The sequence below is a fragment of the Mustela erminea genome, chromosome 8 (assembly GCF_009829155.1).
Source record: "Mustela erminea isolate mMusErm1 chromosome 8, mMusErm1.Pri, whole genome shotgun sequence".
NCBI lineage: Eukaryota > Metazoa > Chordata > Mammalia > Carnivora > Mustelidae > Mustela > Mustela erminea.
Window position 1 is genome coordinate 62,021,379 of NC_045621.1, and position 12,064 is coordinate 62,033,442.

Genomic DNA, 12,064 nt, shown 5'->3' on the forward strand with positions numbered 1-12,064 from the left:
ACAGATATGAAATCTTCATAAATGCTCTTAAATATTTTCATGAAATGCTATAAATAAGGTAGGTGAAAGAGAAGAATGATTAGAATTTTATGATGTACAAAGGGAATTAAAAGGACTTTGGAAAACTGCAGAAGTAGTCAAAAACAAGAGAATATAGCTCAAAAAAAAAAAAAAAACCATAGGACACTTAAAAGCAACAGGCAACTTAAAAATACTCTATTTATTGGAAATGTAAATGAAACAGTAGACCCTGTTTATGGTATTTTTAAAGACAATGGGAAAAGATGTATACAACAAGTCTGAAATAATGCTAAAACTTGAGTTAATTAAGATTAGGTTAATTTTAACCCAAAAGGCTGAGAACCGCTAAGCCAGAGGGTGGTAGGCATGGTAAGGGAGGCAGCTGCTTTCACAGGGTATGCCTGGTGGGTCCCTGCTGACCAGAACTATTCTGTCACCATTCCCTGCCAGATATTACAGTATCTGAAGTGACATCAAGATAACTAGTCTTCAGGCTAAGGTGAATTATTGCTACAAGAGTTTACCTATTCTAACAGATTTCACATCCAGATTATTTCTTAAGATCACACTGGCACTGAAAGCAGAAAGAATGAGTTCAACAAAGGGAATGGAAGCTCACATTCTTTACATTTTTCCAAAAAGATTTTTCTAGGAATGTCACATATTCCAAGTACTCATTAACAGTGCAAATTGTTTAGGGGGCTTACCCTGTATTTGCAAAACTTACCATGTCTTTTGAGTTCTAAGAACAATACAAACCATAAATTTATAAACTTTTTATTAAAATATACTTTTTCTTTTCATAAATTATTTACAAGAAAATTTTCTCAATCCTTTGAAACAACAGGGAATGTTACAAAACAAATTTAACAAAGAACAACAGCATATTAAATATATTTCCTGAAATGAACAACTTAATATTCCTTAGAAAAGATATAGGATATTTAATTACCTCATATTTAACAAAAGATTCTTTATAGAAATGGGTTATAATCTGTACCACTGAGACACCAAATATGTTCCGAATCAAGACAATCAGATAAACCAGCTCCCACTGCCTTTCTCCATCGGAAACCCAACCATTTGACTTAGCATTTCTCTCTATATACAATAGCAGCCTCTGCTGGAGAAAGAAAAGTATGCTTCTGTTACAAAGTTTTAGCTCAAATCTATTCTGAACTATAAGAACTTATTCCTTTCATTTCTTGCATAACCAACAAATGAAATTAGAATACTTTTCAAGGCCTCAAAGATGTACGGGCCTTATCAAGTATATCCTTCCTGATTTTTGGATAAGTTGGATGTGCTTCAAGAACCTGCAAAAACAGAAACAAAAACAAAAAACAAAACAAAAGCATGAGAACTTGTAATTGATTACTGAAAACTGGAGAGCTATAAAACTTACTGGAAATGAGCATTACAGTTGAGATTTCATTGTATTAATATTACAAAGATAAACAACATTTCTTAAAGGTGACATCTGAAATGTGACATAACTCATAGTAAACAGTAATTAGATGACAACAATAGAATCCAAATACATGTGAGAAATACAACAAATATAATTACTTCCTTAATAATCAGTTGCAAAAAACAAGTATGCATCGATAATTTTAAATATTTAGAAAATTAGCTAGTCATATGATACTTGAAAGAACCCTTACAGAGTTATTTTTCACCAGGAGTACACATCAGATTTACCTGGAGGGATTTTGGAAACATACAAATTTCTAGGTCTACTGAGTCTGTGAGTGAGGAGATAGACATTTTTAAAAGAATTCCACAAATGATTCTAATATATAACATTACATTAATGCAAAACCTTAACCTTAATGTGAAATACTGCCCCACAGAGAGCTTCAGTAATCAATAGCAATCACCAAAGCCAAGTATTCACTATAATGATGCTGATACAGCACTCTGGGAAAGGAGACATTACATAATTCTCTTCTTAGGAGCTTTTCTTGGAGCTCCTAACAATATTCAATATAATGCCCTGTCTGGAATAATGGGGCAATGCCTTATATATCAATGAGACAACATATATATTAAAAAACTACGAATTCTAGAAGTGCAACTTAAATATTTGCACTTTAGCAAGGGACCATGTAGTTAGGGATCTTACAGAAATGTAATCAAATGAGTTCTAAATAACAGAAATACTTCTTCTCTCTAATTTATAAATCTGAATTCTCTACCAACCAGACTTGGACATATTCACAAGAACTTCATTCAGAACAGTGGCCTGGAGAATCAGTAGTTTCATTTCACATGCTTCTCCTCTACCTTCTGTCTTTAATGTGACAGAAACATTTTATTACTGGAACCCCCATTAAAAACATGTTTGATTTAAGTAGACTTGGTCATTTTCTAAACTGGAAAGGTGGTAATCTCTTCTAGATGTATTTGATGAGTTGTTTAACCAAAACACAACATCCTCTACCTCTGTTCATGTACATCTTGAGACGAACTAAAAGTAGGACATTCAGCAGCTGAAAAATTTAAAGAAATCTAATCTGCAGTTTTACCTGGTGACACACGTCAATGGCATCCACATATCTTTTTGCTTTTAAGTAATTAAATGCCAGTTTGTATCCTGTTAAGACAAAAAACAAAACAAAACAAAAGAAACCATAATGATCAGTACTATGTACAGAGCACACCACTAGCACTACCTTTTTTGCCGCCTCCTTTGTTTGCTTACTCACTGTGGAGAAGCCTAAACGAAGGCTGGTGAACACACTAGGAGAGGGAAATGAGGGGCTGACGGAAGGTGGAGCCACATGAAGGTAGAACAGGTACAAAGGAAAATGGAGCCGGAAAAAGGACTGCAGTGAATATCCTGGTGGGTGAGAAGACTGCCATCCTGCGAGAGGAGCTTTTGTAACTTACTAACACTGTCCCATTTATTTCCGATTATAGTAACTCATCGCTGGACAGTGAAGGATACCACAGCTACCCATTTATACAGCATGGATTTATTCAGCTCTTAACATGTGAGTCACACTCTTCCTGCAGGCAGGGGGTTTACACTCTATTAGGAAATAAAGGAGGTTATTTAAATAATTGCATGAGTAAATTACCACTTTCAAAAGTGAGACAAATGGTATGCAAGAAAGACAGAGGCCAAGACATTTCAAAAAAGAAATGTGGATGGGGAGGGGGCAGGTATCAGGCAATGCTTGCAATCTGAAGGATGAGGTTTGAACCGGCCCAAGGCAACGGACGCAGGGACACTTTTTGGCAGGGGAAACTGCTCAGATAAAAGGCAGTGGTGGGAGCCACAGGAATTGGAAAGACCCAGAGAACATGACAGGGCAGAGCAGTTAGGAGAGCCAGCCAGAAGAGGGGAGAGCAGTCGTCAGACATCCCACATCAACCATTTGTAACAATTATCACAAGTACTATATTGAAATGTCATGTTTCAAATACTAATATTTAAAATAAGGTTTTAAGATATTCTTAAAGGATTGCTGTTTTTCTATAAGAACGCCATGAGAGTTAGACAACAGTAGGAGATAAGAAATTAACAGTGGCATTGTACTCCACAAATGCAAAATGATATATCAGGATGTAAAATAATATGTAATTCATAAATTCAGCACTTCACTTTACCTCTTATAAATTAGGGAAATTTGAATGCTGCTCTTGGGCCTAATAAAAGTACCAAAGCATTTTTTTTTTTTAAATTTCAAACAAATATTTGAAAAGAATTACCAGCTAATGTAATCATAAGGTAGTAAAATGAAATAAAGAGGAATTATCTAAAATTCATATTTGACATAAATACACATAAACATACATGCCTATAAAACTGTCAAAGATGAAAACAGTAAGTTTCAAAGAGTTAAATTTGGTATCATAACAAAGGAATCGTAAAACTGGCTAAAAAATAGAATTGGTGACATTTAAAAAGGAAAACAATTTAAGATGTTATGTCATGCCAATCATACTTTACACAGAAACTAGAGCCAAAAAACCTGGATTTTGGTTTTGGTTTCCGGCTTCCTGACTAGCCTGGAGACCTCAGCAAGTCAGGTGAGCTGTCAATTTCAAGTTTCCTCATCGGACCCCCAATCCAACTCTTACTGCGATTTTAAGATCTAGTGAAATACTTGTGAAATGCTTTTAAAAGTTTTAGAGTGCCACACATACATTAGTAATGTAGTCGATCCTAAATTGGAAGCTCAAAGTTTTAATGTTGGAAGAAACCTGATAGATCATCTTGTCCAAAAAATCTGAGAGAGGAAATAAAGGGCCAGAAATGGTGAAGAAAATGTGTACTGCACCTACATTACACCTGTCAAGTTTATAAAAATTCAACACTATGTCATCAGGAGAGAAAGATAGCAGAGGAGGGGAGAGGGGCACAAACCCTGTGAACAATCTAATGGGTGTCACGTGTCCTGAGAATGGGCACAGAGGAGCAGACAGGGAGGTGTTTTCTTCCTGGCTCTCCATTCCTGGTGCTTCTCACAGTGACAGCAACTCAAGCTTGAACCTTACAGAAAGAACATGACCATGATTTGAAGGGTTTCCTGACAACTGAAAAAGTGAATTGCACTGTTAATTTGGCCAGGCAACTGCAGATGTTAGATGCAATGACCATCTTTTTTTTTTTTTTTTTTTAAAGATTTTATTTATTTATTTGACAGAGAGAGATCACAGTAGACAGAGAGGCAGGCAGAGAGAGAGAGAGAGGGAAGCAGGCTCCCCGCTGAGCAGGGAGCCCGATGCGGGGCTCGATCCCAGGACCCTGAGATCATGACCTGAGCCGAAGGCAGCAGCTTAACCCACTGAGCCACCCAGGCGCCCTGCAATGACCATCTTAAGGAAGAAGCTAAAGAATACACTGACAGCCTCAGAAAAAACTTACCAATGAGAATTCGGGGAAATTGACACAACCATCTATAAAATACACAGATGGCACAATGGAAGAACTAATGAGCTAGAATCTCTGTATTTGTTGGAAAGTCTTCCAGGAATAGAATGTTTAAGTAATTTAACTTCTAAATGTATGTATACCTTCTATGGAATGAAGTGTAAAAATTATATATATTTTAAAGGCATTTAAGGAATTTTCATTTTACAAGCTGACCTGATTCTATAGGATACATGATACTTGAGAAGGAAAACTACCATCAACAAATGGTACTGTATTAGTTCCTGTGCCCTACACAAGTCTAGTAAAATCACAGACTCCAGAAAATACACGGCGGGGAAAGTCCTGAGCTAACAGTAGTTAATGTAAACATGACCTAGTTGATTGCAAATTAAATCTGAGTCCACACCATGATGTGGCTGCTAAAAGACGGATGATACCTTAAGGCTGAGTTAACTACTACTGAAATGCCTAATAAAAAAACAGCTTGATTATATGTATAATTAGATCTTAAATTATACTTTAAGAACTTGTTCATTTCTGGCACAAACAGGTCAGGAGGGGCAGAGACCAGTAGAACAGCCTTTTCCAAACTCATTTGGCCATGAAATCTAATCTCCTCATACTCAACTCTCTCTTTCCACTTTTTCCTTTTTGTAAAGAAATAACTATTAATATCTCACCAAGTATTCCAAAGCACAGATTGGGAAGCACTATTTTAGAGTTTCCAGCAACAAGGAGGGTGAAAGATTTGGAAGCAAGTCTCAGGAAGAATGGGCGAGTAACTGAGATAGTTTGAAGAAACGTATTCAAAGAAACAGGATAGAAAGCTGAATTAGAGTGCCACACGTTTAGAAAGGGAAGGACTCTGTGGGTTGCTGCAGAGAGGAGACCTGGCCAGTTTCAATGCAGCATATTTCAGCTCAGTACAAAGAAAGGAAAAAATATAGGGATGGGCTCCCTCACAATGTGGGGGGAGGTTAGTCACTCAGTATATTCCAGATGCTATCTGGTAGGGATGTTGGAGACCACATTCCTTGAGTCTATCACTGGAACAGATTGGTGTTTCTAGGTGCTCAGGGAAAAAAAATGTCCAGGGTTATACTACCGTGGGAAACGTCCCGTCTGTGATATCCATCACAATATACATTAGTGTATAAAGGCACAGAGAAGTCCTGCAGCAAAGAAACCTGCGGACCTTGATTTAATTAAATGTCTTCCTAACTGACCTGACATGGGAACACTTTTGCCCTGTAGCATTACCATTTGGAAATGGCAGAAGGTTAAGGGAGAGAAAGGGGCAGAATTAGATTAGATGCCCTTTAAGGTGACTGAGAACCAGTTTGAATCTCAGGAAATTACACTTAATAACTATTAAGTTAATAATCTATTATGAATAGAAAATTTATTTTTTAGAAGGGCTGATAAGGAAGTTGGCTCTTAATGTTTCTTTTATTCTTAAAAAGGGAGTTGAAGGAAATTGGAGGGGGAGATGAACCATGAGAGACTATGGACTCTGAAAAACAATCTGAGGGTTTTGAAGGGGCAGGGGGTGGGAAGATAGGTGAGCCTGGTGGTGGGTATTATGGAGAGTACGTATTGTATGGAGCACTGGGTATGGTGCATAAACAACGAAATCGGGTACACTGAAAAGAAATTTAAAAAAATTAAAGATTAAAAAAAGAGAAATCAGATGCATTTAAATGAAGATTTACAAATAGAACCCAAGTTTCCAGTGAAAACCTCGTATCTAGTTTGTTCAACTCACCGACTGCTGGATTTGTCTGATTGCCATGTTTCCACGCCATCTCATAGTTTAAGGCTGCATCTGTATATGCTTGCTCCTTTTCCATAATGTACCCCATATATTCATAAGCTTTGCAGCAAGACTGAAGGAAAATGGAAGATGTATCAATAGATTAAAACTGATTTTACGGGGTGCTTAAGGACTGTAGAGGCCGACCACATTAACTCATTTAATTGGCACATAAAACAATGTTTTTCTTTTTTTTTTAATTAACATATAATGTATTATTTGTTTCAGGGTACAGGTCTGTGATTCATCAGTCTTAGACAATTCACAGCGCTCACCATAGTACATACCCTCCCCAGTATCCATCACCTTGGTTAGGCAATCAAACCATCTATGGGGCTTAATACAAGATTCTGATCACGTCCAACTCCCACTGCCCCCTGAGTCAGGATTTTTAAGGGAGAGCAAAGGAATGTGTATTTTACACACATACATATAGTTTTTTTATTATAAATAATTTCAAGTTAAAATTAACAGAATAATGAGCACCAGGAACCTGTATCTTAAACAATTAAATCATGACTAATACTGTTTTAACCTCTACCCCCCAATACTTGTCCTTCTGTATGAGCGAATAAAAAATCCTCAGATATCGTAGCATCTCACTCATCAATATTTTAGGATCCTCCTTTAAATATAAGGATTTCCTTTAAACAGAACCACAATTTATCATACCTAAAATGTAACAACTCCATGATATTACTAAATATCCAGTCATTACTCAAATTTCAAATGGTCTCAATATAATTTTGTTCTGTTTTTAGTTTGTTAGGATGATGAGCCCAACAAGGCCCACACATTGTGACCGGCTGAAATGTCTTTCAACTTTATTTGATTTAGAGGTTTCCCTTCCACCTCTCCCTCTCTGCCTCTTTCTTTGCAGTTAAATGTGGCACACAAGAGTTTTTATCCTTGAGTTTGTCAGCCTCGATTTGGTTGCGTGCATCCTCGTGGTGCTTATGTGCTGTATTCCTATGTCACCGATATCTGAAAGCTGTCATTAGATCTAGAGGTTTTTTTTTTTTTTTTTTTTTTAAGATTTTATTTATTAATTTGACAGAGAGAAATCACAAGTAGACGGAGAGGCAGTCAGAGAGAGAGAGAGGGAAGCAGGCTCTCCACTGAGCAGAGAGCCCGATGCGGGACTCGATCCCAGGACTCTGAGATCATGACCTGAGCCGAAGGCAGCGGCTTAACCCACTGAGCCACCCAGGCGCCCAGATCTAGAGGTTTAAATTTAATTTAGATCTTTGGGGAGAGAGGTGAAAGGACTGCATAGGTCAGCGCCCTGCCGGGCCACACTGGAGCCTGAGGCAAAAGGGAAAATGCATAACTCGGTAGGCATGATTCTGTGATTTCTTTTAGTTGCTAATTTCTTTCCCCAAACATTTTTACAAATCAAATTGAAAAATGGCAATATTGACACTCACTTTTTGAGTATTTCTTTATAACCAAACAAAATTTGTTATTTTATTTTTCTGACTTTAATGGGAGTAAATATGTCAATAATATTTTCATTAAAATCATAACCTGCTGAAAAATACATAAAAACATGGATATGGAGGCATACATTTTCCCTTTTTTTACAGGTTTCAATACCACTCAGCACAGCACTGTCAGATGCTATTTAGGTAACGTTTGATATTTTGGTTTAAAAAATATTGCATTATTTATCATAATAATCTTTTGTTGTAACTTATAATAATCTACAATAATCTTGATAAAATGATTATTTATCTATAGTGGACTGGATATTTAAAAAATTCATACACTGAAACCTTCAGCTCCAGTGTAATGGTACTAGGAGATGGGATCTTTGTGAAAAAACTAGATCACGAGGATGGAGCTCTCATGAGAGGGACCGGTGTCCTTATAAAAGAGGCCCCACAAAATTAGCAAGACAGGAAACGACGTGTGTTGGAGAAGATGTGGAGAAAGGGGAACCCTCTTACACTGTTAGTGGGAATGCAAGTTGGTGCAACCACTTTGGAAAAGAGTGTGGAGATTCCTTAAGAAATTAAAAATAGAGCTTCCCTATGACCCTGAAATTGCACTACTGGTATTTACCCCAAAGATACAGATGTAGGGAAAAGAAGGGCCATCTGTACCCCAATGTTCATAACAGCAATGGCCACGGTCGCCAAACTGTGGAAAGAACCAAGATGCCCTTCAATGGAAGAATGGATAAGGAAGATGTGGTCCATATACACTATGGAGTATTATGCCTCCATCAGAAAGGATGAATACCCAACTTTTGTAGCAACATGGACGGGACTGGAAGAGATTATGCTGAGTGAAATAAGTCAAGCAGAGAGAGTCAATTATCACACGGTTTCACTTATTTGTGGAGCATAACAAATAACATGGAGGACATAGGGAGATGGAGAGGAGAAGGGAGTTGAGGGAAATTGGAAGGGGAGGTGAACCATGAGAGACTATGGACTCTGAAAAACAATCTGAGGGTTTTGAAGAAGCAGGGGGTGGGAAGTTGGGGGAGCCAGGCGGTGGGTATTATGGAGGGCACGGATTGCATGGAGCACTGGGTGTGGTGCACAAACAATGAATTCTGTGACACAGAAAAGAAATTAAACAAAAACAAAAACATTCGATGAATGCTAACAGATTCAAAAAAAAAAAAAAAGAGGCCCCAGCCAGTTCTCTCGCCCTCTCCTTCCACCATGTGAGGATAGAACGAAAAGCTGGTGGTCTGCAACCTTGAAGAGAGTCCTCACCAGAACTGAACCAGGCTGCACCCAGATCTCAGACCTCCAGCCTTAGAAGTGGGAGAAATCCATTTCTGCTGTTTATAAGGTACCCGGTTTAGAGGACGTTGTTTTAGTAGCACCAGCTGCCAAAGATCATTCCTGACACTTAAAGTGCCCTTTTAAATTCTGGACCCTAAGTGAGGGTTTGAGTTGTGTTCTTCCCCAAGGAGGTACATAATATTAGGATCTATTATTTTGATGTTATATCCATACACTAATTTATAAGGGATGGAAAATAGTGATAGTCTACCACTCTCTCTTCATTTATTAGTTGGAAAACATCTATCATGAGAAATGTCTCCTTTTATGGTGTATTGTTACCCAGTAGTATAGTTTACACAGAAAAGGCAGGGTAAGTGCTTAATGCGTTCCCTTTATTTGCTGGCTTTAGAAATAATAGTTCACCAGCACATATCAGTGGTGAACAATTAGGTTTCTGATTTTTTTTTTTCTTTTTTGGACCTTCGTAAACTCGTGGATTTAAACTTATTCTGTGTGTTTCAATCCACCGCGGTTACTATTCTTACTGATAGTTAACATGTTCCAACTTGGGCTAGCGTGAGTGTCTTCAAGTTGGCTCCTGAGTCCTTGACGTGACTCTAATCATCTCCGATAGCTTCCTTGCCATCTGGTATGACAAGATGGTCTGGTATCATCTTGTACATTTCTATCCCAGATCTGGATGATCTCCATCTTTTAATTATACAATTCAAGGTTTCTAAGCTCTAGTTCCTGAATCTCATGCTTCCAATATTGACATGTCTGATCAGCCAAACTGGCGCCTCTCAAGTAGCCATTGTGTTCAACCGTGCAATATACGCTGTCAGTGTTCTGGCAAACTGAAATTCTGTCTGCACAGAAACCTTAATTCCCACGTAATCTCGCTTAATCCTAGAGTAGGCATGTAAGGGTCAGTCGTCTGGCAGCTTACATTTTTTTTTATTAATGGAAGTATAGTTGACCCACAATGTCACATTAATTTTAGGTGTACAACAGAGGATTTAACAAGTCCATACCTTGTGTTATGCTCATCACAAATGTAGCTCCCACCTGTCACCATACCATGCTCCTACTGTACCACATATTCCCAATGCTGTACCTTTCGTCCCCAAGACTTACTCACCCTGTAATGGGAAGCCTGTATCTCCCATTTCTCTTCACCCATTTTGCCCATCCTACTCCTGAGCCCTCTGGCAACCATTAGTTTGTTCTTTGAATTTATGAGTCTGTTTTTTTTTCATTTGTTTAGATTACACATATAAGTGGGATCATACGGTGTCTTTCTCTGTCTGACTGATTTCACTTAGCTTAATAGCCTCTAGGTTCATCCATGTTGTCACAAATGGCAAGGACTCGTTCTGTTTTATGGCTGAATAATATGCCATTGTATATATATGTGCCATATCTTCTTTACTCATTCATCTATCGATGTACACTTGGGTCACTCTTTTTTTCTGAAGATTTATTTATTTGAGAGCACAAGAGAGACAGGGTTGGGGAGATAACATGAGTAGGGAAGGGACATAGGGTCTAGAGGGAGGGGGAGGGGGGCAGAGAGAGCTAGAGAGAAGCAAACTCCCTGCTAAACATGGAACCTGACATGGGGCTTGATCTTATGACCCTAAGATCATGACCTAGGCAAAATCAAGAGCTGGATGGTTAACTGACTCAGTCACCCAGGTGCCCTTCATTTGGGTTGCTTCTATATCTCAGCTATCTTAAATAATGCTGCAATAAACATGGGAATGCACATGTCTTTTTGCATTAGTACTTTCATTTTCTTTGGTTAAATACCCACTAGTGGAATTAGTGGATCACATGGTATTTCTGCTTTTAATTTTGGGGGGAATGTCCATACTGTTTTCCATAGTTACTGCTTCAATACACATTCCTACAAACAGTGCACGAGTTTCCTTATCTCTACATACTTGCCAACACTTGTTATTTTCGATTCTAGCCATTGTGACAAGTATAAAGTAATTTTCATTGTGGTTTTGATTTGCATTTCCCTGATGGTTAGTAATGTTGAGCATCATGTCTACTGACCACCTGTAGGTCTTCCTTAGAAAAATGTCTATTGAAGTCCTCTGCCCATTTTTGAATTGGATTATTTGTGGGGTTTTTTTGGTGTTGAGTTGTACAATTTCTTTATACCTTTGGATAGTAACCTCTTATGAAATATATCATTGAAAATATCTTCTCCCATGTATAAGTTGCCTTTTTGTTTTGTTGATGGTCTCCTTCTCTGTGCATGAGCTTTTTATTTTGGTGTAATCCCAACAGTTTATTTTTGTTTTGTTTTCCTTGCATGAAGTTTAGATTTTTCAAAACCTATTCATAAGAATCTGTTTTTCAAGGACAATTTTACTTAAAATCAGATGTATCAACTATAAATTGAAAAAGGGCTTGATATTTTGTGGTTTTAAAAATCCCTAAGAAAGTAACTTAATAGGATTAGATGATCATAACTCTTTAAAAAACAAAAGATCTGCTTTGTACTTTAATTTGCTGAGAATAAAAGATTTACTATGATTAAAATTTTGAAGTAATTGCTATGAATCTGAAAGATAAATATCCTCAAGT

The 12,064-nt window shown here is 37.5% G+C and overlaps 1 protein-coding gene across 1 annotated transcript in view; it reads right to left on the bottom strand.

Annotated features, from left to right (window-relative positions):
* Positions 1-201: 201 nt before the first annotated feature.
* Positions 202-12,064, bottom strand: part of TTC21B (tetratricopeptide repeat domain 21B) — an 81,732-nt gene continuing 69,869 nt past the window's right edge. Inside the window, 3 exon segments of the mRNA XM_032355836.1 lie at positions 202-1,337; positions 2,550-2,617; positions 6,672-6,792. Coding sequence (XP_032211727.1) covers positions 1,260-1,337; positions 2,550-2,617; positions 6,672-6,792 — 267 coding nt within the window. The 3' untranslated portion in view covers positions 202-1,259.